Here is a 27812-nt window from a genome sequence, read left to right as displayed (position 1 = left end):
CTTGTTTTCAGCCAGCAGCCGCCGAGGCTGCCCTGCCGAGGGCCTCCCCGGGCCGGCGCAGGCCGCTGACAGCTGCCCCGCGGGCCCCGTCAAGGCGGGTCGCCGAGGAACGGCGCCGGGCCTGGGCCGCGGACGGCGCTTCCGCCCGGGCCGGGCCGGGCCAGCTGCTGCCGCCGCAGCGGGCGGGGCGGCCCGGGCCCGGCCCCGCCGCCGCCGCCGTCACGTTTTCCACCGCCTGGGTTCGGCCGACGTTTCCCCGCCCCCGGCCCTCCCTCGCCCCGAGGCCGGCGGCGGGGCGGGCGGAAGGAGCCGCGGTCGCAGGGGCTCCTCCTCCCGCCGCTCCCCGCCACCGCCTCGCAGCGCGACCGAGCCGTCAGGAGGGGCGGCGGCCGCAGCGGCTCCCGGGGACACGAGGTAGGAGCGACCGCCGCGGCGGGACGGGACGAGGGGCGAGGGGCGAGTGCCACCCCGTGCCGCGGGGCTGCGGGCCGGGCCGGGCCGGTGTCCCCGGGGTGACGGGGGAACTCGCGTCCGCCCGGACGGGGCGGCAGGAGCCGTGGCGATTTCGGGGTGACAGGCGGGCGTCCGGGGGCTGGTGTAGGGGGAGGTCGGGGCCCGCCGCAGCTCCGCGGTTCGTAGAAAGCTGCTCTTGTTTGTTAGGCAAATGAGGTGGTTTCAGAGGAAAATGAGGGGTTTGCTCTTGCAGTTCGGTACTTTGCCTGTATCATCAGCTTATCTTAAGCTTTTGGTTTTGATGTGTGTGGCTAACAAGAGAAAGAAGCCTAAGATGGTAGTCTTGTCGGAGCTGTTACACAACGCTTTTTTTTTTTTTTTACCAAACGTTGCTTTCTACGAACTGCTTGTAACGTACTTTACTTTTTCTTAAACTACACGTACGTAAGGTGTCTTAAAACAGAAACTCTTAAACTCTTGCTGAACCTTGTCTAAGACAGAAAAGAGCATAAACATCTCGATATTCAGGAAAGCAGAGTTGGTCCCTGTCCCCGTCCTGTTTCTGGAGAAGAGAGGCTGGGCAGGGGGGGGGTATCTTCTTGGGATATCTTTTTGCTGTTTATCAGATTAATGGTAGTTGCTGGAAGCCTCTTCCTGATGAGGAGGAACAGTTGAGGGAGAAGTCTTCGGAAAGGAGCGGCAGGAGCATGGAAAGCACCTCAGCCAAAAACGGGGACAGATGCGTTGGGGCAGAAAGACTGACGTGAAGGTGTGGAGAGAAAAGAGACTGACAAGAGGGGAAAGTGCTGGTGCGATGTGTTTTGGCGAAGGAGCTAATTAGTAGGTTTTAATGCATCTAAAAGCCTGGCTGCTGTAGGAGGTGAGGGGTTCGTTCCCCGACACCCCCCCGCCCCAGCACCCAGTGTTTTCTGTTGAGTGAGTCTGTGCTCTACTGGGGCACGTACAGTAACATCCGAAATGGTACAAAACTAGTGCTAGTGCGTGGCTGCTGTAAAGCTTGAGTGCATGAACGCTTTCCCCACAGCTTGGCTATTTCTGTATTTTCCTGTTTTTAGAGCTGCTGTAAGAGTCACGCGGACCACTCTCCTCCCACTGATGAAGCAGATAACTTGCACTGGGCACTGCTTCCAGTTTCTCCTGTGGCCCGGTCCCCGCTGCATTTCTGCTGAATTTTTTCTTCCTGAAAGCACCTCTGTAGCTACTCTTGTGACTTCTTCCCCCCCCGCCCCTAAAGCACCATATATAATACAGCGTACCATACACAATACAGATTCAGCAAGATTTTGAAGGGCCTGATGATTTTATGTCTATGTCAACAATGATTATTTATGTACCTTTCTCTTGCCTGACCTCAGTATGAGGTTAGGAGCCAAAACATCTCTGTGAATCTGGACTTAAAATTTCTGGAGTAGTCATCGCACTCATTCATATGCGATGTCACTTCTTTAGCTTGTTCTCTATAGTCCCCAGAAGTTTTGAATTGCCAGACTGGAAATTCTGTGAAGTGTCAAAAGTCACTAAAAGATGTAACAAAACTAGTGGGATGGAGCTATTTTATGGAGGTATTTATGTAGTCAATACAGTATATTAAAGAAAAAAAATTGTAGAGACGTTAGTGTTAGTTAACAGCTTAAAGCACATAATCCCATCTACTACAGAAAGTCAAGCCAAGAAGTCTGTCTGGTTTGAAGGCTACAGGAGATGCCGTTTCCTAGACCTTTAGCAGGTTTCAGAAGATGGAGCATCCAGGGGGTCTGTTCAATAACATTGCATTAATCAGAGCTAAGATAGAGCCTGTCTTAGTTCTGTGACAGCGATCTAGGGATAATGAATGAATTAGGAATGAAGCTAAAGTTAAAGCAGAGATGCCATCAAAAAGAGCAGATGGTTTAGTGGTGGCTACAGAAATAGCAGGGCTTTTTAACAAATTGAAAGTTTCATTTATTTTTAGCCAAGGCTTCATGTAATCATAGAATCACAGAATAGTTTGGGTTGGAAGGGCCCTCTAAAGGTCATCTAGTCCAACCCCCCTGCCCTGGGCAGGGACATCTTCAACGAGATCAGGTTGCTCAGAGCCCCGTCCAGCCTGACCTGGAATGTTTCCAGGGATGGGGCATCCACCACCTCTCTGGGCAACCTGGGCCAGTGCTTCACCACCCTCAGCATATAAACTGTCTTCCTTATATCTAGTCTAGATCTACCCCTCTTCAGCTTAAAGCCATTCATATAATCCATAGAATCATCCGTAGAAACTTCTCTGTCAGCTTCAAATTGCACTTGGAGGCTTCCCTTGAATTAAGTATACAACCGAGTAACGGCACCAATGTAATTTCTTTTATTTCATATGTTTATGTCTGCTACCTTGAAACATACATTGCTTATTGGATATATTTTAAAATTGTATTATATAAAGGATTGGAAATAAGGACTGACACTTGTCAGCTGTATGTAGCGACTTTTGTTTTGGGTTGCTTTTGAAAAAGGCAGCAAAAGCCTTTTAGGAAAAAAAAAAAGAAAAGGCTGCATGTTTATGCTCCTGTGAGCAACACTTTCACCCATTTGAAACTCCCAACAGTGAGTTGTTGTCATGCGCGGAAGCTGAGGTGGTCCCTTTGCTTTTGCTGTTGCCAGTTGATTTGAAAGCAGGTGTGTTTGATGTAAATGCTGAACTTCCTTCAGGCGGTTCCCCGAGCTGGGAAGAATGTAGTGCGGTGCCGGGAGTGGCAGGTAAGCCAAAGGGCAGCAGTAAGTGTTTACAGTGTATTACTTCTATTATTGCTCCATGTTTGTTCCAGATTTTATCATAGCTCGCTACAGAATCTTGATAGGAGGTTAGATCCTGGCTGGGGCAAGCCTGGAGTCAGTTATGGGTCAGACTGGGGACTTGCTGGTGTCCTTCTAAGAGACAATTTTATTACGTGCTTGTGATGACCAGGCAGCCAATCCTGCCTACGCTTAGCCGCTGGTTTTTTGTGTGTATGTGTGAACTTGTACCCATACTACAGATGCTGAATGTGGACCAGTGCTAATCATTAGATTGTAGGAACTTAGACTGAATAGGTTTCGTGTGTCTTTTTTAAAAACAAACACAACCCCACATAGTCCTGCTGCCTGGCTGTTCCCTGTACAGTGCGGAGCGTCACTGTGCTGTCCAATTGGTAGCAATATTCTTTTCTAAGACATAAAAAGAAATGGAAAGAAGTCCTTCCCAGACATTGCTTCCTTTTTTTCCTTATGTGTTGTCTGTTTGAGAGAGAAGGTACTGTCTTATTTGGTAATAGGGAAGGTTAAAAGCTTTTTTTTTTTTTTGTACGACAAAGCGTGGGTAGGTTGGGGTATTTTTTTTGAGGGCGTTGGGGAAGTGTCACCAATAGGGTGCTTTGTTCTAGCTTTAGCTCAGCTGTTGTCTTGAGGAAGAACTGGACTTCACAGTTTCCTTCCTTCTTTGGAGCCATTAATTAGTATTCATTTCATCATTAGGAGAGGTGGGCCTCTGATTCAGGCTTTTGGATCCCAGCTTCTGGCAGGCTTAAGAACTGTCAACCAAATTAATCCTGTATTTAAAGATCCAAATGAGTTTTAAGTCTTTGTAAGGCCTCTGTTTGTGCTAAACCTTACCATAGCCATGCAGTTAATATGCACGTGAAGCAATACTCGCTGTGATTAACTTATGCATCTAATTCACATTCCCAGAGACCTCTCACCTGGGTAAAAAAGCATGTTAGATTTCTAACTTTGGCCTAGCAAGTTGCTCTAAATTAGGTGCTTAAGTTGCCTAAAGCAGACAGTGTGAATATCCCTTTTATTGTTGCTAGAGAGAACAACTTTAAGTTTGGAAAATTGTGCTCATTCTGTAAACGTTGCACCTATCCATAGTCAAAATAACTGGTTATTGGCTGCACTTGCCAGTGCTTTGAAAATACTCAGTTTTCCATTAGGTAGGAGAACAAATGTATTTTACAAATGTTAGGATTTAGGGGGAAAAAAACTTCTTTTTCAGTAATAAGCTTTAAGGACTGAAGTTTGCTGGTCCCACACGTAGACTACATTTGAAGGCCATAGTCTTGCTTTCTTTTAACTTTGCTTGTTTGTGGTTGTTGTGAAGTACCTGGCTTTCTGGTTTACTATACTAAATTGGTTCTTTCTTGAATAAGTCAATTCCTGTAAAGAAGTAATTGATCAGCTGAAAATCAGTATTTCTTTATAGTTGGGAATGAACAAAGCGTGTCCATTTGCTCACGGACGAGTAATAACTCCTAGTGTTCCTGGACAGCTGTGTGTTTAAGCCCTTCTGTGTCTAGAAAGCATGAAAGCCGTCACCTTTAAGAAAAAGTTAACGTATTTGCAAGCTCATATTTACCTGTTTTTCAGCTGGGGAGTCCCAAGGCTGTCAGACTGGTGCAGAGCGCAGACGTTTTGTGCGCAGCGTTTAACTAAGGTTTCCGTGCAGGTCCCGTAAGCGTGCCTTTCTTTGGGGAGCTGTCACTTGAACAGCTTGGTGTTCTTTGGCTGCTTCTGCAGCCCGAACGATGTAAACGTAGGAAGTGCTGGCAGGGGACCTAACGGAAGACTTTTGTCTGCCTTTTGTTCCTATTGCCTCGCAGGGCTGGGGAGCGCTGGAGCCCTCCGCTTTCGCAGCGGGGCCGCTCCCTGGCTCTGCGCTTCAGGCTCGGGCACAGCAACTAATTACAAATTGGTGGCGTGAAATGAACAATTAGGTGCTTTTCTAGTAAGTGTTTTAGAGTACTGAACGTTACACTACTGCTGTAGTTGTGCAGGATTTCCCACACAGAGTGTACTTTGTGAAATCGAGTAATTAGTATTTACCTATTCTGACTTGCACTGATGATGTAAAAAATTGTTCTTGCATGGTAGAACTTAAAATAGATGAGTATAAATCCCTGAGGCATTAGTCAGTTGAGAACGTAATTCAGACTATTTATAGCATGACTGTTTTTTTTGCAACAAATTATTTTATATGACAGGTTATGAGTTGGAAATAGAACGATGTCATTCTGTTATTTCTTCAAACATCTCATAAAGCTCTTTTGGTATTATTTCGTGCTTGTTGTGTTGTTAGGCAAGTGCCTTTATCTGTGTTGTCATGTATGTTCTGACTGTCTGTATTGTAAATGTTCCGAAGAGAACATTGCAAGAGTGTGCTACCAAAGGGAACACTTGGATCAGGGCAGAGTAGGAAGCCAAGGTGAAGTTGGCCTCCTGGAATGAACTCATGTTTTTGCTGCACATGGATCTCGAGAGTCCATGCAGCTCAATTAAGTTCTTCGGGTTTTGTTGCCATAAGTATATATGTAAGGACTGATACGTAAACCCAAAGAGGTCTGTGATCTTCCCGGAAAAGTCACGGATGCTGAATGAAACTGTATGCTGGGGGAATAAATGTTCAGCTGCTTAAGCAGGATCTTCACGACGATGAAATGCTGCCATTGAGTGGTAACGTTATGCTACCTTTTTCCCTCTCCCCTGTTGTTTGCTGTTTGGACCCCTAAGACCAAGGTCAATAAAACCGCGCACAGAAGTATGTTTCTTTCTGTTCAACCACTTGCCATCTCTGTGGTTCAGTGCTGGTGAATGGTGTTACATTGCCATCTCCGGCAGACCCGGTTCTGCTGGCAGCTAGAATATGGGGTTGGCCTACTTGCCCTTTCAAATTTTGACCCTCTGTGAAGGATGTGGGTCTTGTTGTCAAGAAGACATACCAGTGAGAGGAGAGTACGCTCAAGCTGGGACGAGCCTGTCTCATGAAGGAGACAAGGGGTTATTGGAGCTTTTGGTCCCTATTTGCCCTTGTGGCGTGGCAGATGCTGGTTATTGTTACTACATGTTTAAAGAACTTTGTCGTGAAGTGGCTGAGTTGTTCTCACTAGCCAATAAAAGCAAGCAATAAAAGGTGCTAATTGTAGGTCAGAGTGAGTCATCTGTGAAATTCCTTGTGGACCAGATGATCTCAGAGGTCCCTTCTAACCTAAGGTGTGCTATGAAATACAAAGTTTGTACTGGTGCAGGTACCATCCAAACAGTTGTTTCGCTATCTTGGAGAATCTTATTTTGGTCATATATTCTCATGCATTTCTCTGTTCAGTGGAGTGTTTCTAATGCTGTTCAAATTACTCTTCAAGCAGTGCTTAACAGTATAAAATATTTTATAAAGGGGGCTAATCTTATGTGTAATTAAAACTATGAGCGGTGGTTTTAAAACTTAACTTCTCGTTGCTAGAGGTTTGAGAATTGCAGTGTAAATATATGCACTTTTGTCTAGAATCCACGACACAATCACCTCGTGTTAGCACCTCCTGCAGTGGTAAGGCTGTAACGTCATGGTTTATGCTTCTGTCACTGAAAATTATCAGTTACATGAATGTTCTTATTTAACATTTTTACAGCTCGGTTGTGGCTTATGGGTCCGTACTCCCATTCAGCTCTTCTTTGTCAGACGTCGCATCTCTCTTCTGCTCTACCTCATTTTGACTAAGGCTTGTCAGTGCTACCTTTCTGATGCTTCCCTCCGCTGCCCCCCGCCTACCCCAGCAGATCAAAAAATGCTAGATGATCTTCCAGTAAAGTGTTTCTGTAATAATAATGATGATAGCAATACTGATTTAGAAGGATCATCAAAACTGGCAGAGCTCCTGACTCGTAATACTAGCAAGCAGTTCAAAGGGATGGTTTTAAAAAGCCCCCTTATTTGAATTTGTTTCTGTTTTGTCATCTGTTCAGAGCTGTGGGTTGTTTGTTTTTTTTTTTTAAGGAAACACCTTTTTGTAGGAAATGGATGATGTGTTAGTATTCTTTGAATATACATTTTTGAATGAAGACCAGTAAAGGTTCCTAAAGGTGACCTATGAGTGGTAAGTTCTGTGTAAAAGAGGTTTCCTCAGTTTTGGCTGGCATGAACTCGGCTACGTTAAGCCCTGTTGGAAGGGGAATCCATTCTACTAAATTAGTTTTTTCGTAGTGAAAGGAACGCTAGACAGGGAGTCACACACACAGAAGACTTAGTGGAAGACCAAACTGCAGGGGTTTTTATCTGTCAGGATGAAGAATATTACACCCAGTACAGGAGAGAACAACTTCTACGCTTCAGTGCGTAAGTCAAAGAGAAATCTTGCTCAGGCTGGTGAAACAGCAGTTAGCTAGTATGATGCCCACCGTGGCTTGTCCTTGTCTTGCAAAAGCACAGTGGTGGATGCCTCAGTTCACCTCTGGTGAAAATCCACAGCATACTGTACGGTGATAAATTCTGTTCTGCTGGTTTCGTAATCAGGGATCAGTCTCAGAGCAGGTTCTGTAGTTTATAGCTTTAGGCAGCCGTTGTGCTACATCCTGGTAATTAGCGTGGAGGAAGAGTAAAGGCCAAGGGTTTAACTTTGCTCGGTGTTCCCTGGGAAACGGGCATAATTAAACAAATTATTTTGAACAAATACAGGTCATGGTCTTTTCATCCTTTTTTGACCTCAAATTATTGGACCTTGGTGTAGCTGGAGGCTGAACAGCAGCCACTGAATAAATTCCAGGAATGGGCACGAATGCAATTGCTGAGCTGATTTCTGTTGCACCTTGAAACACAAATTTTCCAGCAGCCTTGACATTTTATTCTTTACTTCTGCCATCGTTGTGTAATTTGTATTTTTGTTATGAATATCTCCAGTTGTAGTCCTTTTCTGCTGCGCTGTGCCTTAAAGGGAGTGTATTTTCAAGATTCCCATTGAAAGTATATCACAGATTTAACCTCTTATGGACAGGTCTGTTCCCTCTTAGCTTTGCCAAAGCAGCAGGAAAATGCTCAAGAGCGTGAGCGGTTCACGGCTTGCAATGCGAAGCGAGATAGCAATGTCCACTGTGGGAGTAAAACCTCAGATCTTTCTTTAGAGTTTTGAGGTGGACCTCCAGGGTGAACACCGGGAGCGGGAAGAGGACCTTAACAGTATTTGTTCTGTATTTTCTTAAAGGCACTCCCTCTTTCCGTGTGTGGTTTGGTGGTTTGGGTTTTTTTCCCTATCTTACGCACTACTTCTTTTATGGCAGAGCAAATGCAGACCTTGCTGTTCCTCTATCCTCCCACACGGTATTTGTATAGCAGGGTGGACTTCTGCATCTTCTGCTCCCCGGCCTACGTCACTGCTTTGTTGTCAGCAGGCATGTGCTGCTGATCGCTAACAATTTGAGTAACGTGGTGTGGGTGTAGCAGAAGAAATTTGGGAAGACAGGCTTAGAAGATGAAGTGGAGACAAGGTTGTGGGAGCAGTTGGGAAAGTTAACTCAGGGGGGTAAGTATTTGCTAAGTTAGAGAAATGGCCAACAGAGACTCGATGAAGTACGGAAAAGGTGGTGACCAGGGAAGTTTTTGAACGTGAGAAGTCAGTGTGTTTGCGGATCTAGTTTGCCTGGAGTCAAACCAGTGTGGGAAAATTTCCCCTTGGAAAAGTCCTGGATAAATGCAGTGTTCAAAAGAAGCAAGTGGAACATTTTTATATATATAGTCACATTTTTTTCAGATTGCTAACGAAGTTAGCCATTATTTCTCAACCTCAGCTTTAATTGCCAAAAGGCTCCTTCCCCCCCCCCCCCGAAATTCAAAAGGAACATTCTGCATGGGATTAAAAGCAAGCAAACAACCCTGCTAAGAAAAACAACGCCTATCCCATTGCTCCCCACCCTCTACCACACACAAAAAAAACCCCCAAGGCTTTTTGCCTTAAATTTGTACCTAAAGCTTTATTGAAAAGGCATCTTACAATTTTTTTTGGAGTGTCCTGTCATTATTGTATTTACACCTGAAGCTAAAAATAAATAAATAAATAAATGAAAATAATTATGGTTGCATATGAAGGCAAAAAAAATTTCAGTGCTGTAATAATTTGTATGTCAAAAATGTACGTGTTGACTAATAAGCATTATGCATGCTAAGAAGCCAGGTTGTGGCGTTTTTTGTTTGTTTTTTGAGTGACTTGAGTAATAATTGTACCTTTTTTGTTTTAGTAGCGTGGCTATGTTTTATTACGTAAAGCCAATTGCTGATGTAGTGAGGCTCTGAAGTGCCAGGCTGCTTTCTCTTGCCTTTTAAAATTTTTTTTTATTTTTTTTTTTAATTTTTTTTTTTTTGCTGGCCTCTCTCCCCTGCCATGCACCCGTACCTGCCCGGAGGCAGCAGTGGAGCAGAGCTGGCGGCGCTCCCCTGCCGCCGCGTACGCCGTCCCAACGTGTGGCTGGGGCCTGGCAGCTCCCTCCAGCAACCAAGCACGCCTGTGTGCAGGCTGTTAGGAGCATGGCGAAGCGCCAGGAGGGAGGAAGCTGCCTGCTCTTTTTCCAGCGGAGGAGGCGAATACGTGCCTTGCTTTCAGCTCTGATCAGAAATGTTGACTTTTTGCTTTTTTGGCCTCATGAGCTTGGGGTCTTAACAGTCCTTGTATGGGTAACAGCAGGCATTGCCTCCAGCAGTTATGATTCCCTTGGGATAGCAGTATCTTGCAAGTGCTCTTTGGATGGGTTTTATAACCTGAATTTGCATCTGCTTTATTAAAGTGTTCGGCTTTATCAGGTTCTGTAAAGTTGCAGTGAAGTGCGGTGGCATTTTGTAGATGTTCAGGCTGGAACATTGTCTCTCTGGAGCATTGAAAAAGACCCCACGCAGCCGCTGCCATACCTTTATGCTTTTTATTTAGCATCAGTGAAAATTCAAAAGTAAAAATCCATTATTTTGCTGAACTGCAGGGATGACCATGAGAGACCTTTTTCCAAGATTTAGCTTCTAGCATTAAAAAGGGACACAGATAGAAACCAAATCTTAACGTAGGATATGCATTGGGCACGCCTGGAAAAATAAACTTGATCTCCCTGGTGACTGCTGCGTGTGGAATCTGTGCTCCCTTGTGTATATTGCACAGTAATTGTATGCTGGATTTGGTGCTGTAGGTCTTATGCAATGTGTTTGCATGTGAAATGAAGAATCACGCAGAGCTTAGTCACGTAGAGAAGTGCTTGTATAATCAAAAGCTTGTTGTCTTTTCAGCTGTAGCAGCCTTGATATTTAAGTTATTCCAAAACTCGTAGATAGCACTGCAGTGATAGATCTCATTGGAAACCGCGGCTGAAGGGAATGTGGGAGGAACATTTACCATGTTATGGAGGGCATCTTGTAAGCATCTGATATGATGTAAAAATTTCTGTGAGCCTTTATCCTTCAGATACAATCTGGTAGTGAATGGTGTCATGTTAGCTAATCTATAGTCTGTTCTTACAATTGAATATGCGGAATTGGGCCATGATGGTTGTGGGTGGCTTTGACTTCCCTGGACCTTTCTTGAGGTTTAAATCTAGCTGTCTGTGATTGACAGTTTACTGATTTAAAGCCTGATTCTGTAAAATGTCGGCAAGTTTCCTGGCTGCGCGGCCTGCTTGGTTTCCTCATGTGTGGAGCTGGGTGATTTGTTAACTCTGTTACACCCATCAGAAGAGGAAAAGGGGGGAACGGTGGGGGAACGGCTATACCCCTGGCTGACCCCACCTTGCACTTCTGTTTGTAGGGGGGATGGAGAATGAACAAATGGAAGGGCAGTACTTAAATTTGCATGCACAGAAATAATTTTTTTTCCAGTTAAAGGCATCTCTCATAGAAAAAGCCTGTTTGCCAGTAAATCTAATGCTGAGAAATTGCGTTCGCTTCTTTGTTGAGTCTGTTAGACACTTTACACACTGGAGTAGAGGTAACGTAGGGTTATAACTTCTAGTCTGCTCTGTTCATTGTAATTTCTGCTAGTTCATTTCTCTCTATTTAAATTTAAATGAGTACATGCAGCATGAAGTCCAAACAGTTTTTAAATAAAGTGAAGATTTCCTAATTGTATTTTTTTTTAAAAAAAAAAGGTGTTTTTCCATTCCGCTGTTGCTATGCCAAAGAGCCATGCAAACCAGAAAGGGAAGTTAACATGACTAACAGTCCCACAAAACCAGCACACCCCCCCAACCCAACCCAAACCCAAAACAAAACTCCACAGCTGAAATCCAAAACACAGCAAAACAAGCCAGATGCGAAAGGCAGTGCTTTAGGGGAAAGAGGAGAAAGAAGGGAAAGGGATACTGTTTGCACAGCAGTTTAAAAATAGGCTGGGAATTGTCACTAAAAATAACCTTGAAAAAGTTAAGACTGATTGTGGCTGTTCTCTTCATCTGGAACAAGCTCCTTGAGTTACTTTTACTGTTCTTCCTGGTAGTTGTTCTGTTTAAAATAAGGCTTTCTGTATTCTGGAAAATCATTTTCGTTTTGTCCTTCATTGAGCTGTCCTTCCTTTCTAACCTCCACTTCTGTTTTGGACAGCTAATGACTTTGTGCACTTCTCTGCTGACAGAAGCACTATCAACTTTGAGAGATCCAATTTGTTCTGGTGATCTTATCCTTTCAGTAAACCCTTCGTATTTTATGGCAATGCTGTAAGCGTGAAGTGTATCCCTTCCGCTTCTTGCTCTGACCTTGCACTTTTGCAGATGTTTGCATTTAAATGCCTTCTAACACTTCTCATAGAATTACTCACTTGAAGACACGGCTTGTTTGTCAGATGATTTTCTACTCTTGATTAATAAGACTGGTTCTGTACAGGTTGCAAACATCTGGAGACTTTAATAGCGCGATAAAGTAAGCATTTTTGAGTAACACGTCCTTAACAACATAATAGGCAAAGTGAGCAGTAAGTAGTAACTGAAACGAGTAAGAGAAGTAGTCTGAGGAGCGACTCTACAACTGCTTAGACATCTGAACACGTTTATTGGTCCAGCAAAAGGAAATGGGAAGAGGTTTCCTGGGAAAAGCCTGTGCGACTTGTGCAGTTTATGTCTAAATTTTGGTAACTGGCTGCTGCAAACATGTCGCTTGTTAATTTTATGTGGTGTAATTAGTGAAGCATTACGGAAAATAACCGTATCACACATACTTTTCAGATCTTTGCAATGAGTTACCCTGGCTATCCCCCAGCAGGTGGGTATCAACCGGCAGCCTCAGGTAAGTCGTTTAGATGAATTAAGCGTTAAATGTCAGTGGTGGTCCTATCTGGAGTGGAAAGGTGGCATGGACAAAGAACAAGACTGCGGGGGGTTTTCTTGACTCACTGAAGCTTTCTGTGCTCTCTTGTTAAGTCCTATTTTATCTTGGCTGGGGATTCTGATTTATAGCATATGGGTGCTCTACCATGTGCTCATGTAAGGTCCATTTTCATCCATCTCAAATGAAGCACACAGCACAAGGAGGCGGTCATAATTTGACCAAAATCAATACATGTCAGGGAACAGTGTCCTGTCAGTACTGAGTCTTCAAGGCAGCTGGTGAGAAAAATGAGTACGGGGAGAAATCAGTCATGCAATTTAAAACCATATCCCTCAAAAAATTAGGGCTTTAATTGTGACATTATAACTAATTCGCTGTTCTTAGGCTGATGGTTGTATAAGGAGGGGAGAGGGCTCTTAAAAAGGATATCAATTATAATAATATAAAGCTGATGAAATATGTAACTACTGCTTGGTTTCAGGGTGAACTTTAGAGTTGTTGGTAATGAACTTTACAGTTTTTAGTATTGTTGGTAGAAAGAAAGGACTGGAGTCGTATGGGTATGGTGAAATGTGGAGTTAGGCAAGCTAACTCGGGAAGGGGAAGCAGTGTACAGTGAGAAGCCAAACCAGCCTGGGAGGATAAATCCTATTTCTCAGCAGAATATTCTGGCTTAGTTAGACTGCTATGCAGACAAGACTGTACTGCTGTGTGCAGCCAAGTTTTGTGACTTGGGTAGCTGTGAATGTACTGTGTCATGCTCTGTAGACATCTCTCAAATTAGCAACCTAAAAGGAATTAATAATATCTTCCTACTGGAATACCCAAACAGCTTTGTAGTTTAAGAGAAACTACTCTCTAGTCAAAATACGGTGTTTACAGTATTAACTCTTGAGTGTTAACCTTCAAATATGTTTAGAGTTGGTTTAAATGAGAACTTAGAGATTCAACGATAGCTAACGTGACGAGAAATATCCAGTGAGGCTTCTCTTTATATCATAATTGCACTGCTACCCTGCACCTCTTCAGCTGATTTTCGTTCTCCCAAACTGCTAGTGCTGAACAGACATTACATTAGAGATGTAAGTGGTAAGGAATAAGTTTAAAAAGGTGTAGGTTCTCGTTTCAGCGCAGCTGTGTTTGATTTCAGGTGGCAGTCCGTGGGGTGGTGCTGCCTATCCACCTGCAAATCCACCTCCAATTGGTCTAGAAAACGTGGCTGGCTATGCCAACCAGTTCAATCCCAGCTACATGGCTGGAATGGTGAGTTTGCTTTCATTTAATGTGTTTTACTGTGACTTCCTTAAGTGCAAAGATGTGTTTCTGGCAGTGCCACTGAGAAGTTGATCACTGGAGTTCTGTGCCTTTATGTTTAGTCCGTTTAGGTGTTGAGCGTTCAATATCATCTATTGAAGAAAACGGTTACTGCAAGCTATTCCTTATTTTAGGAAAGCAGACCACTAGTTAAATGTTGATTTAAGAGCCTAACTTCAAAAGTCATGGACATAAAAGTAATATAACTTGGCTTTTGCTGTGCAGAGGCATAGGGGAACAGACTATTAACACTGAGTATCCACTGTCAGTGTATTCACATTGGCAAACACAGTTCAGATTTTGCCTATTACCTGGATTTTGGCCAGTCTGAATGAGGAATAAGACTGTGCATTTTGAGGTATCGATGACTCATCCCGGGGAAGAATATGGATCAGCTGTCTCTTATAAGCACTGATGTTTAACAGATGGCAGTAAAAACCTTTTACATTGATTGAAGAAAATGCAGACATTTCCAATGTGACTTTTTTCTTTTTTGCATAGAGTAGAAGCGAGTGACGCTTCTGACAACTTAGTCTTCAAAAATCTGTTATGCTGCATAACAAATTCACAGTTTGTAGGAAGACATTTGCGTTATAGGTGCCTTTCTGAGGCAACGATTAAATGAAGTGATTTGGCAGCCAGCAGTCAAACTGAGCAACAAACTATCTACAGTGCACACGGCGATATCCACAGCAGCTAGCTTCTGAGAACACTGCAATCATCAAATGTCAGTTCTTCTGGTTCCTCTGTAGAAGAGGGTCCGAGTGCGTCACGTGGGAAGATGATACTGCATGTGGAGTGGAGTATCTCTGTGGCAGTTTCTGCCGATGTCTTTCCAAATGTAGTCCAGGAACTCTTGCTAGTTGTAAACTGCTAATGCATTTAGTGCATCATAAAACAGCCAGAGGTTGCTCGTAGTAAATCCCTGCACTCAGATGATGCTGTGGTCACGTAAAGCAGCCGTGGACAGAGAAGGGATAAGCATAGTTTTGTGTTGCTGGGATTAATTGGCGTAAGTTTTTAGAGTAAGAGGTGTGTGGCTATTGGCGCTCTTCCGTGTGAGTGGTGTGTTAATCCTGGATGCAGTGGCAGGTATGTGTCTGTTGGTTCTGCTTCTTGATGTGTGGCAGCTGATGATTACAGTAAAGCAAGAGTCAAGTGAATACAGGTTTTTTCCCATCTTGCTTGCTAGTAAGACATGTTTATTGCAAAGTTCTTTTGCAGATGCAGAGCTACCTATCTGTGTTGGTGGGGAGGGAGGTTGTATTGTATTAGGCACTTTATTGAAACTCAACCGTTTGTACACCTTCCCGTCTCTTGCTTTATTGGCTGTCATTGCAGGCATCCAACCTGGCAGGGACCTTTGGAGGGACAAACGTACCACAAGGCATATATCCTTCAACACCTGGGGGTTATCCCCCAGTCCCTCCAGGTGGCTTTGGGCAACCTCCATCAGGACAACAGCCCTCTTACGGAGGGTATCCTCCACCCGGAGGAAATCCACCATCAGGAATGCCGGCTTACCCGGGCTACCCAGGTGGCGCTGTGCCTGGCCAGCCCCCACCACCGCCTGGTCAGCAGCCCATGAGCTATCCAGGACAACCACCAGCAACTTACCCGGGGCAGCAGCCCATGCCAAATTATCCACCAGGCCCAGCTGTGAATCCTTCTATGCCCTCTTACCCAGGAACTACGGGGCCTACGGTCTCTCCTGTAACAGTAAGAGCATTCAGGGCTTTTGTTTTGAGATGTGACCATGTATATGTTTCTCTGCATTTTCTTTGTGTATAGAAGTGTAAACCGACCCTAAAATTGAAAAGAAAGTCATGAAAAGAAGTTTGACTAAAGAGAGAGCTGGATCCCTTCCAAATGCAGGCAATACAGGCTCATATGAATTGAAACAAATGCTGTTTCACCACATTATCCAAGAAGAAAGATTTGACGTGAATTCAAATCTAATGAATTTGCCTTTCCTAACTGAACAAAGTATTGCCAGTTGTATATACGGTTTCATCAAACCTTAATTAATTGGACAGCAGATTTAATATCAGTGAACCTTCTTGACCGTGCATTTTCTCATAATTTGGGTATAGAAATGAACAAATTGTTTAAGGTGGGGTTTTTTTGAGTTTTCTCTGTTACTTTTCTAACAAAAAGAAAATCGGTAACAGTGGTCATCTTTCCTAAGTAGTAAAACAGTCTTTTACTGATTAACACTAATATACAACTCAACTCGGTCTGATTTTAGCATGGAAACCGAGGCACGATCACCGATGCGCCGGGATTTGACCCTCTGAGGGATGCAGAAGTCTTAAGGAAGGCCATGAAGGGATTTGGTGAGCAGTCTGTGGATTTAAATTTCAGTTAAAAGTAGAATTGCAGCTTTGATTCAGCACTGATCTTTCTCCATTGTCATATGTGTACTGAGTGGGCTAGTTCACATGTGGTTGTCCTTGGTTATCAGAAGAATTATTAGAAATTCATGTAGGCATAAACATCATCATGAGTTTGGTATTTGGTTTTGGGGTTGGGTTTTTTTTTGTATTCTTACTGTGTTTGTGATTGGGAGTAGAGCTTGAAGTTCTGTGGTCGTACACGAGAGGAGATACTGTAGATGAATTAAAGGCATACGTGTCCGTCGGTTGGGTTTGGAAGAGAGAGGATGAAATGGAAACAGAAAGCTGAGTCCTCACGTGACATGCATGCTTATTCTGTGGTGTCTGTGTGCATGTACAGGAACCGATGAGCAGGCTATTATCGATTGTCTTGGAAGTCGTTCAAACAAGCAACGGCAGCAGATCATCCTGTCCTTCAAAACAGCTTATGGAAAGGTAAATACATCATGAGAACAGAAGGAAGGGGAAATAAGAGCCTACATTCCTTCACTGGAAGTCAGAAGACTTAGTGTTTGGAAAAAAAGATTGGAAGCTGCTTAAGGGGAAGATGATTCACAAGTCATAGCCTGTTTAGGGTTCTGCTTTTACCCACTCTTGACACTTTCATGCAGTGTTTCAGATGAAACATATAAAGCAGTTTCTCTGCTAAATGGTTACTGTGACTCTTCGATCTGTGCAGTCTATTTAATTGGACCTTAATTACCTAGATGTACATGTTACATTATGCTGGTTTTAGTGTCGTTAAGTGGAATAGCTTTACTTTGCAGATACATTATTGATGCTTATGCATAAAGAATTCTAATTCAACTCCACAGTTTTGGTGCTTACATTTGTCAGTTTTGGTCTTCATGCATTTTTTTTCCTTGTTTTTACTTCTCATTAGGATTTGATCAAGGATCTCAGGTCTGAGCTATCAGGTAACTTTGAGAGGACAATCTTAGCAATGATGAAGACGCCTGTCATGTTTGATGCTTATGAAATCAAGGAAGCTATAAAGGTTTGTGCAGGAGATAGAAATCTCTAAGATAGGGGAAATATTTGAGCCGATAAAATTTTGGTGGTCATTTAAAAGCTTGAACTTACATTCCCTCCTCTTCATCCAGATATTCAACCCATTGTTTGACTGATCTGTACTCCGCTTCTTGGAGCTATGTGATAGTAAAATTGAGAAATGTTATTCCCTTAGGTTAAAGGTAAAGACTATTTAATAGGTTTGTGTTGTAACAAAAATATGTTAATAAATAAATACACAGAAAAGGCAGAAACTGAGTTCTAACAGTCTCTGCAGTTCATTTATTACATAGTCTTGAGAAAGGCACTGAGGCAGCTCTCTTCTAAGCCAGATACTGCATGGGGTGCCTTTGTTTCCCAGTTTTTGCTTTGAGCTGTGATGGAGCTGATGATAAAACCTCTCCACTTAGAGTTCCCAGTGACTTTACACTCAGTGCTCAAGAATAGTTCAGAAAACTAGGTCCATAAAGATTTTGGGCAGGGTGTACCTTCTTTTTGTCTTTTCCCCCGCCTCAAAAGTGTATTTTCCTAGCCCATGCCGAACCTTTTCTAAAATACTATGGAAGTATTGTGTACTTCCTCTTTAAAGCAATCAGACTATTTTATAAACATTAAGGTTTTTAAAATAAAAACAGGTCAAACATTTGTATGTCAAGACAATGTTTAAATGAAGGTGAAATAAATATATCCATTACTGAGTCAGTATGTATATTTACATGTTCTTTGGCCGCAATTTTAAAGTAGCTGGAGGATGAAATAATATTAGCTGTACTGTAATTGCAACTGCTATCTATTAGTTAGTGAAAGTTAGTTATTAGAATTAACAAATTCATCTTTAATGGTAGAAAAAATTGATTCTTGAAATGCTTAAAATCTCATGTGAAGGATGACATTTTAAAATGGAGTTTTGTTTTCATAATTATTTTAATTATCTGTTCAATTTGTATCTTTAATACATATCTGTGTCTTGGAAACGTGTTATAAGTAGCATTTAAACTACTTGCTTTGACTTCTCCAATACCAAGATTATACTCTGAATTGTATTTTGTTGTATAATTTTATTACATTTCTTTTAAACCAGGTTGTAGAAGTAAGATGAGAATCTGAAGAGTGTGTTTTCTCCTTATGCTTTGTTTTAGGGTGTTGGCACAGATGAAAATTGTCTCATTGAAATCTTAGCTTCTCGCAGTAATGAGCATATTCAGGAACTCAACAGGGTCTATAAAGCAGGTTAGATTTATTACAGTTCCATCAAAATTTTCTTCCGTTTCTTCCTTAATCGCTGGCTGACAATATGAATTTAGGAAATGAGCAGGGGTGTATGATGATTCATGACTGTCTCTCTCTTCCAGAATTTAAGAAAACTCTGGAGGAAGCAATAAAAAGTGACACGTCTGGACACTTTCAGAGGCTTTTAATTTCACTTTCTCAGGTACTTGCATGCTGGGATTTTGGAGTTTGGGTTTTGTGTGTGTGTTTGTAGGTTTTTTGGTTTGTTTTTTTTTAAACAACAAAAAAAAAGCCCACCAGTAACACTTTTGTATCTTCAAATTCTTGCAGGGAAACAGAGATGAAAGTAGAACTGTTGACATGTCTCTTGTCCAAAAAGATGTGCAGGTCAGTAGAAATTCTTCATCGTTTCTAAGTATAGTCAACTCAATACACTGAAATTTGACTGTGTGGTTTCTGCTTACTCTTAGTTTTGGACACCTTGTGACTTTTCCTGATGTAGTGCTTATGTTTCAGTGGATGGAAGTGATATGAGAAGCCCTGACAGAGCGTTAGAGCCATGTAGCTCCATTACAGAGATGAAGCTCTTGGAAATAGGGTCCACAGGGTTTTTTTCTCTCTCATTCTGTCAGCGCTCTGGCTTTTCCAGGTGTTGGGTGACTCCATTGTGCTGCTTATTAAGGGAATGGTCCGAAGAGATTTGAGGTGATAGGTGTTTAAATTTTAATTTATTCAACACCTGCATTAGCCTTTGCCTGTTATTTAAGGAACTCTGGATTTTTGCAGCAAATAAGGCAGTTGGATCTAGTAACTCTTGCCCTGTTACTTTTTTTGTGTGTTCCGTTTCACCACATAGCAAAGAGAAAACCCTGGATTGTTTCAGCACACTACTGTCCTATAAATAGTAATGTAAATGGCTTTCTACATAGTATGCCTTAGCCAAAAGACGAGGACATCCCAGAACATACGTAGAGGTGTAGAAAAAAAGCTAGACGTAAGCCCTGTTAGGAAGAACAGTTTTCAGGTACTTTTTAAACAATTTTCCCCCTTTTAGTAATCTGGAGCTCTTGTGTTTGAGCACTTATGGATCAGTCAGCTAGGAAGACTGCAAGCACAGCATATTGTAGGAAGGTTAGAACTAGTTTCTATTTATTGCTTGCTCCTGTTTTCCAGCAGTACGTAGACTAAGAAATAAGTATAAAAGGAGGAGAGGCTGTAAGGAAGCAGATCTGTAACTCAGCTTTTCAGCCTGACTGCTTTTCTGAGTAATGAAGTGTGAGTTCCCTTCTGTGTTTAGGAGCTATATGCAGCTGGAGAGAACCGGCTAGGAACTGATGAATCCAAATTCAATGCCATTCTGTGCACAAGAAGCAGGGCCCACCTCAGAGCAGGTAATGGTGTCGTCTACATAAAGAGTAACTTTATTCCGTTGTATGTAATGATAAAAATGTACAACACCGCTCTGTGCCTGAATTTCCCTCATCTGTAAAATGAGTGTGATGATACCTCAATGAAAAGCAGGGTGAATTCTGCTGAGGGAAAGGGTACGCAAGAGCTGTGCATTATGATCATCTTTCTTAAATATCAGAGCAGGTAGAGGTCGTACTTGTTCAAATGTTTCTCTGATAAAAGAATTGAAAAACTAGAACTATTTCAATTTTGCATGCTTGTGTGTGCACAAGGCACTTGCGGTCCTTCCTTTCCCCTTTTACTTGCTAGTGATTAGGTGTTACATCAGTCTATAGGGGTGGAAATGTTTTGGTAACTACGTAGAACTTTTGAAATGTGCTATATATTGAGGCGCTTATATGGAGAGGAAAGGGATGGGGGGGGGTGAGAACCTGAATGTTTTCTTCTTAATTTTATTGACACCCAAAGCTTTCCTAGAAGAATTTTCACTGTTTCCCTTACCGTGGTTTCTTGGTCTAGCCCTTTAAAAATAAGAACAGAACTAGACAAACTAGAAGGAGCATGATGATATGTAAATGGAACAATATGGTTGATAACATAGTATTAGTCTTTGAGACGTTAAAACTTGTGTAAGTATACTGTAGTATCCTGCTGAGAAGTGCGACTGAAATGAAGCCATCCAGCATGCACCAGTGCCACCTCTTTTTGTGAGGCTGACTCCTGAAATCTTTCTCTTCCATTAACAGTCTTCAGCGAGTACCAGAGGATGTGTAACCGGGACATTGAAAAAAGCATATGTCGTGAAATGTCTGGAGACCTGGAAAGGGGCATGCTGGCAGTAGGTACGTGCTGCCTTAGCAAGTTCATTCCTGGTATTCCACTACAACTGGCTGGGACGGCGGCATCTGTGACTCTAGCTAAGGATGTTCTTAGTAATAATTCCAGTTTTCTGCTTTTTATGTTGAGCTTTCTGTGAAGTCACTTGGGGTTAGTAAAGCAGGGCACTTAGTTCACCTCAAAATGACAGATGAAGCTTTTGCTTCGGGCAGCTGCAGAATTTAAATTTCACATGTTAAAGTGGGGAGACAATTATTAACTGTACTTGGCATTGTTTTAAGCAGTGATGAGAATTTGTACCAACCTCTGAGTCAGCGAGAATGGAATATTTGGGACAGCTTTGGAAATCAAGCAAAATATAGGCGTTAACCCTCTAGTTACCTCTACCTCTTTTTAGTAGAAAGAAAACTTAGATTTGATTGCAAAGGGGTTCTTTTTTCCACATTTCTTGTGGTTACAGCTTTGTTAAATCTTTGTTTTTAAGTGCCTCCAGTACTTCTGAAGAGTAAAGACTCTTACCTCACGTCTACTGTTGTCCCTTGGGAGGTAGTCATTAGTTTCCATGAGGTTCGGACAAGGCCTCAAGTTGTTGTGCAGTAGTTTTATTTGGAATGTTGTATTCTAGATAAAATTGTGGACCTCTTTCTCTCGTCTTTTGTCTCTCGTCTCTTGGACAAGACTGCTTCTTTACATCTCCATTTCTTTTTCTGTTTATTACTGTGAACTGAAAAAGTGTTGTTCTTTGGTTTCGAATATGGTAGTGACTAGAAAAGCGATGTAACAACAACAACAACAAAAAAAATCCAAAAAAAGGCCTACCAAAATAAATAGGAAAAATGTACTTTGCATTACTTGGAAACAAGAGGGGAGAGGACATTTGGCTCAACCGCAACAGATTTTTTTCATGGAAGTTTCGAACAAAATCTTGCAAAATGGGAATCGATTTTAAAAGCTTCATTTTTTTCACTCCTGTCTTGTGCATATGTGAACTTTGTGTAACTATTGTTCTTACTCTACTTGGCCAAGCTGTCACTATAGTGGCCTTTTAACGACCCAAACTTGGTCCAGCTCTGTTGGTGTGATACTTTTGCAGACCTTTTCCAGGGTGCAGAATTTGTCACCTCAAAAAGTATTGTTAGAAAACCAAACTTAGGGAAAAGAAATATTTCCCAGTGTTTGTAGAAAAAGATTGCCTCGGTAAAGAAATTGTACTGTCAGAGTTTGGCAGTCCTTTGACTTCATGGAGCTTTGCAGTCACTTGACAGGTCTCCATGTAGATACCGATTTCAGAATTGAGACTGTAGCTTGCAAACAAGTTGATAGCCTTTTGAGCAGGAATTGTCTTTAATATTCACTGAATAACTTCTTTATTGAATAGATTTTGGTTTGGTTTTTTTATTTATATGTGTGTGTATATATGTATACACACACACATATGTCTATATCAGTCAATGATGTTAGCGTCATTTGTTCTGTGAACCTTTTTTTCAGGAAAAAAAGGTCTTCTAATTGAAAATATTTAATTTTGCTTTCTTTAAAGCTTTCTGGATTGTACAACTGGTAACTTACAATAACATCTTCAGACATCTTAAAGTGCAAGTGTGTTGTTTTAGCTAAATGCAGTGATAAAGAAACATGCATTTCATTCGTCATTCATTTTTGAATTGTAGTATACCTATCATTGACAATTGTGTGTGGTGAACTGCTCTCTCTCATCTGCATTTTCCTATTCAGAAAAGTAGTTTTTCCTATATAGAATGTGTGTTGCTGTGAAATACGTATTTAGGTTTACCCCTTTTGTTCTGCATTGATCTTACATAATTGCTTTTGATACCTTTTTGTGCTATAAGTCAGGTGTGGTTTGTTTTCTGTGTAGTTTGCCACGGATTGCATGATTGTTTACTTGTAACCAACGTAGGATCAATATATAGATTTTAATTCTGATGAGTGATGGAGGATTCTTTCATTATCCTGATTAACATGACAGTAATTTGATTTAGATTTTGCTCTTTCAGATTTCTAATGAACCGTACTAATTAAGTATAAAATCCAGCCATTACTAAATAAGCATGTCAAGAACTTTTCAGGAGCCGTGGTGAACTTTGTGCCTTAAAAAAAAAAAAGTTTAAAATAAGGGTGAGGTTTCTGTCATAGGTGGCTTCCCAGCTTGTATTAGGGCGGGACTTGAATTTGTCGTACCTTGCAGATGCATGGCCTAAAAATTCTTAAATTAGGAAAAAGCCAGGACCACCGCTAACTATGTGTTCCTTCAAGCCTTCTGCTTCCTCCCCATCCCCTCTTTTCCCTTCATATGCAAGAATGTGGTCATTAGACTTTAAAGATTCATTATGGCTGCTTCAGGCTAGATGATCTCTAGTGACGGAAAAGTTTGCTTTGAACCATGAAGTGCAGTAGGTTCTTCAACTTCATTGCAGCTACTGTTTGAATTAAAAAGCATTTCAGTGACTAACTGAAGGAGTGGAAGCTGCATCGTATCATGTGTATGTTTATGTAGAATTAAAGCGTGTAACTATCTAGGGTAACCTCAAAAAATGACTGTGACTTCTGATTGAGGAGGAATACCTGATTTCTGTAATACTCTTTCTTTTTGCAGTTAAGTGCCTCAAGAACACGCCGGCTTTTTTTGCGGAGAGATTGCAGAAAGCTATGAAGGTAGGTGCCTGTGACAAGACACATAAACTTATAGTGGGTTTGTTGTTGTGGTTTTTTTGTTGTGTTGTTTTTTTTTTTTTAAATGCTTGTACAGCTCATTGGAATGAATTGTTCAGCTGAAGGTATTATATTTTTCAGTGGGCAGATGACTAACAAGATGTAGTCATTCTTATGAAAGGCTGGAAAAATCTAGCTAATTTGATCCGCTTAGAGATGCATACAACCATACCTTAAACAAAGGAAGTCTTCCCTTGGCAAAACACAAATATGCTTAAGACTCATTGAAATTGATATCTTTTAAGTAGGGAGGTCTAGTTGAAATAAATAGGCCATTAAACTCACCAGGCTTTCCTGACCCCCCTGTCCCTCTGACACCCCCCCCCCTTTCTTTTTCCCCTAACTGTTCTTGTGCAGAGAAATGACTGTTAGTGTCCTACTAGTAAATTTAAAGTATTAAAGCAGGACAGGCCAAATTCTGTTCAAGCTTATTGAAGTCAATGGGGTTGTGCTAGTAAATGGCCGTTTGTGGGGTGACGACTTATTTTATTTTTTTTACTAGTGCTGTATCATCCAGTATTTCCACACATTGTTAATACGTTATATTGTTGTTTTGTTTGTTTCAGGGAGCAGGAACGAAAGACAGAACTCTGATCCGAATCATGGTATCACGCAGTGAGGTTGACCTGCTGGACATACGTGCAGAATACAAGAGGATGTATGGCAGATCCCTCTACACAGATATCACTGTAAGACTTGGAGATTTTTATCTTCCCTGCCGTGACATCCTTTCTGCTAGTAGAACATGGATCCTTACACTGAATAGCTATTAACTGCACTGAGTGTAGCTGGCTGTGTGTGGTTTGCTGCATTTGTCAGGAGAGTGGAGGCTGAAGTGCCAGAGAACAGACAGCACTTGCTTTTGCGTGGGGGCTAGATGAACTAGAGATGGGAAGGAAGCCAACACACAAGGAAGGAAAGGGAAATTGGTCCAGAGGGGTTTCAGAGACCTGGTTTTAAGTCTGGTCTCTGTCCCAATCTCTGTATATGATCTTGTAGAAACCACTTAGTCCTCCAACTGAGTAACGATGGTGCTCTACCTTGTATGTGTGTGTGTGTTAAAGTGTAAAGCTCCTAATACGCTTTTAAAAGATTGCCTCCTCTTTCTCTTGAATGTTACAAGTTTTTGGAAATAGACTAAACTTCAGATTCTTTAGCAGTTGATCCACCCTACTACTGCTGTTAACGGCTGTAGCAACAGTCAAGAGGATGCCTGGCCAATGGGGAGGGTAATAAGAGCTGGAAGAGAGTGAGTGGTGCCACTTTCATTTACCTTGTAATAAAGGAGCCAGATCTGTTAAGCTTCTATTTATTCCTTCTGCTGTTGACACTGAGGGGCTGCAACTTGGTGGTGTTTAGAAGGAATCCTGCAAAGATAGTGAAGGATAGTGTGCGCCAAAAAGTCTTGATGTGAGTCTTCTGCCAGCAACTCTATAGTCTTTCTGCCCCTGTGCCACAGAGGATCACCTAGCAGAAGCTTTTTCCAGGTATGTAGTGTGAAGATGTGCTTCCACTACAGTAGTTACATGCCCTGTAACCACCAGCGTGTGAGTAAAAAACAGCGAGACATTGGTGGAAAAGCTGTATGTCTTTTTTTTCTTTTTTGATCTGGCATTAAAATAATTTTACCATTCAGAAACAGGAACAGGCCATACCCATTTAATGGGCTGAACTTATTCAAAACTTGGTTTCAGTAAGTATGGGGCATGCATGTGCAGAGTTATGTGTATGTAAACTCTACTTCTTATTTCTGTACGAGTAGAACCGAAAACATCCTTGGAAAGAAAGTTCTTAATTCTTCTTTTTTTTTTTGTAAGTGGACAGCAGTTCTTTCCTTTCAGTGCACATATAAACAGGAATGTTTTACGTTTTGTGGATTGTGCTTTACACATGCACAGGATTTATCCTGATCTTTGAAGCGTCTCTTTGTCACTGTTGTAATAATTTTGTTCTAACAGCAGTAGTAGGGTGGATCAACTGCTAAAGAATCTGAAGTTTAGTCTATTTCCAAAAATAATTTTTGGACAAAACAGTTTTCAGTCATACCTGAAGATGAAGGATGAGATAAATGCGCTAGCTGAAACTGTTCCGTGAAAAGGATAGGCAAGCCTCATCAACCAAAACTAGTTGATGAGCAGCTCCCAGGAAACACTTTTTACTCATGAGAGCACCAGGCAAAACTCAGCTAGCAGGGCCTTTTGTGATTAACTGCATGTTTGTGTGTGCATCCATACTGACTTTCACCGCCCACAACATGAGAGAGATCTTCTCTAATTGTGGGGAAAAAAACCCTTAGATCTTTTGATGTCAGGGCATTGTTTTTAATGTTTGAACATAATAAAGAGTAAACTTTCACTTGCTGCCCCTGGAAAAATATCTACATTGACTGCAAGGAAAAGGACTTCTGTATTAATTTTTCCATATTTTCATACCTTTTGCTGGAAGACAGCTTTTCAGTGAGTTTTTTTAATTGAACTATTCCCAGGTAAGTAGTTGAACCTGTATACCAAATTTGGTTTGCTAAAGAAATATATTCTCTGTGGACACTTTTGGTTCCAGTTATGGAAGGAGCAGATTTTACTGTGTGTTTGTATTAGAGCGTTTTCTAATTAGCAGGCTTTTTAATTTTTCTTAATTTTTTTTTTTTTTTTATTTAAGAGGTTAACACCTGCTTTCTTTCAGACCTGGCTTTGTCTCTTTTGGTCGTTAATGTCATGTTTAGGATGCTTACACTTCTTTTTTCCTCTATTTCAAAGCACGAGTCTTCAACTTTTCTTTTTCTGGGTTTCTTTCCAGGGTGATACTTCAGGAGACTACCGGAAAATCCTACTCAAGTTGTGTGGTGGAAATGACTAAATCAAACATTGAGCTTTTCTTAAAAAAGCTGCTATTTTCATGTTTTTGCTTTAAAGCATCTTTTTTTCTCCAAAAGTAAATATGTAATGACCTGTTTCTCCTGAAGCAATTACATTTAAAAAGATAACATTGCATATATCTTGTCTTCATTTCAAAAATAGTAGGTAATAAATGCCAAAAAAATACAAATATCAAGCTTATGTGCCATCTGCTTAGGATTCCGTATAGTACTCTCAGCAATCCATGAATGACAGGTCATTATTTCTTTTCTGCTTATATTATGCTGAAATAATATGTTTGTTTTATGAAACAAAAATCACAGTTGTATGATTTAAAGTTTTATTTTGTATAAACATTACGTGGCATTTTAATGCAAGTTTTTATATATTGTGTGCAGAGTTGGTTTCGTGCTAGCCTACTCCCTGATAGGTGGAGAGAACAGCCTTGAGTTTTTGTGTCTAGTTAAGACTGTTTTAAAGAAGTTTTGTCAAGTTCCGTTTTCTTTCCTTGATTGTTTTTAAGGAAGATGTGTTCCACATTTCATTCTCGCTAGGGCAGCTGTCACGAGGCAGTAGTACATTGACAGTAGTAAAGATTCTATGGTTAATGTTTTAAGGTTTTGGATTGTGCCTTAAATATATGTATGTAAGAAGAGATTACGAAATTAAAGCTGTCTATCTTCTAACTCTGCAGACTGTGCTTTTTGGTGTTCATGTTGATTTACGTGTGAGTGATGACTCAGTTTATGTAACTTAGTTTTTCCATAGAGGTTGTCTGCTTGAATGCACAGAATTATTCAGAAATTGTTGTGTTGACGAGTTTGGGACTTGCGTGCTGTTGATGAGCAATTGTCTGTAGATGATACATGTAATCTGTAGTTATTGCTCAGTATTTTCATTTTGCACGCTGTAATTTCTCTGACTTTTCGAACTCTGAATTTTTATTTTCTGCTAGCATGGATGACATCTCTTCAGCTTGTCGTTCTCAAAATAGAAACATGTAAAGAAAAAAAAAGTACGAGGGGGGGAAGAGGTTTGGAGCTAGGTCAGTGAAACTTGCCTGCTCGTTAATCAAGAATGTGCAAACTCCTTCTCTTATTTCACACGCATACGCACGCGCTCTTTCCATTCTGTCATGGGGGTGGATGTTGGAATTAATTCTGGGTTGCATTGTCACTACGGCAAGGGAGAAGAGTGTAAAGATTAGAGAGTAAGGTGGCTCTGCGTCCAAATGACAAATTCTGACTAGTCCCAGTTCTGACTAGGACGTGCAGGTAGGATTCCTCTTTCAGTCAATGGCAGCAACGTGACTATGTCCAAAGCCAGACCACTCCATACACTCATTTTTGTCAGACAATCTAACTAAGCGTATCTTGAGAGGAAATTGCAGCTGAAAGTGTATCTTCATTGATCTACACCGATAGCAAGAGTTCACTTCTTTGCCAGGGAAGGAGTAAGCTTTTGAATTAAGGGAAGTTTGTTAGCTGTGCTTTAGTCTGG

The 27812-nt window shown here is 41.5% G+C and overlaps 1 protein-coding gene across 3 annotated transcripts; it reads left to right on the top strand.

Annotated features, from left to right (window-relative positions):
• The first annotated feature begins 306 nt into the window (after window positions 1-306).
• ANXA11 (annexin A11) lies at window positions 307-26998 on the top strand. 3 transcript variants are annotated; one of them, XM_076338384.1, is made up of 15 exons: window positions 307-414; window positions 12427-12487; window positions 13680-13792; window positions 15185-15562; window positions 16092-16179; window positions 16580-16674; window positions 17123-17236; window positions 18390-18480; window positions 18603-18682; window positions 18811-18867; window positions 19778-19871; window positions 20637-20732; window positions 23342-23400; window positions 24024-24146; window positions 26254-26998. In XM_076338384.1, the coding sequence occupies exons 2-15, from the start codon at window positions 12436-12438 to the stop codon at window positions 26311-26313; spliced, it is 1500 nt and encodes a 499-aa protein (XP_076194499.1). In that variant the 5' UTR covers window positions 307-414; window positions 12427-12435; the 3' UTR covers window positions 26314-26998. The 3 variants fall into 3 exon arrangements, with proteins under 3 accessions (XP_076194499.1, XP_076194501.1, XP_076194498.1); XM_076338383.1 differs by having other exon boundaries at window positions 355-414; window positions 12427-12463; XM_076338386.1 differs by lacking the exons at window positions 12427-12487; window positions 13680-13792 and having other exon boundaries at window positions 309-414.
• Window positions 26999-27812: the final 814 nt, after the last annotated feature.

The sequence above is a fragment of the Aptenodytes patagonicus genome, chromosome 5, assembly GCF_965638725.1.
Source record: "Aptenodytes patagonicus chromosome 5, bAptPat1.pri.cur, whole genome shotgun sequence".
NCBI classification, from domain to species: Eukaryota; Metazoa; Chordata; class Aves; order Sphenisciformes; family Spheniscidae; genus Aptenodytes; species Aptenodytes patagonicus.
This window is presented reverse-complemented; position numbering and strand designations above follow the sequence as displayed.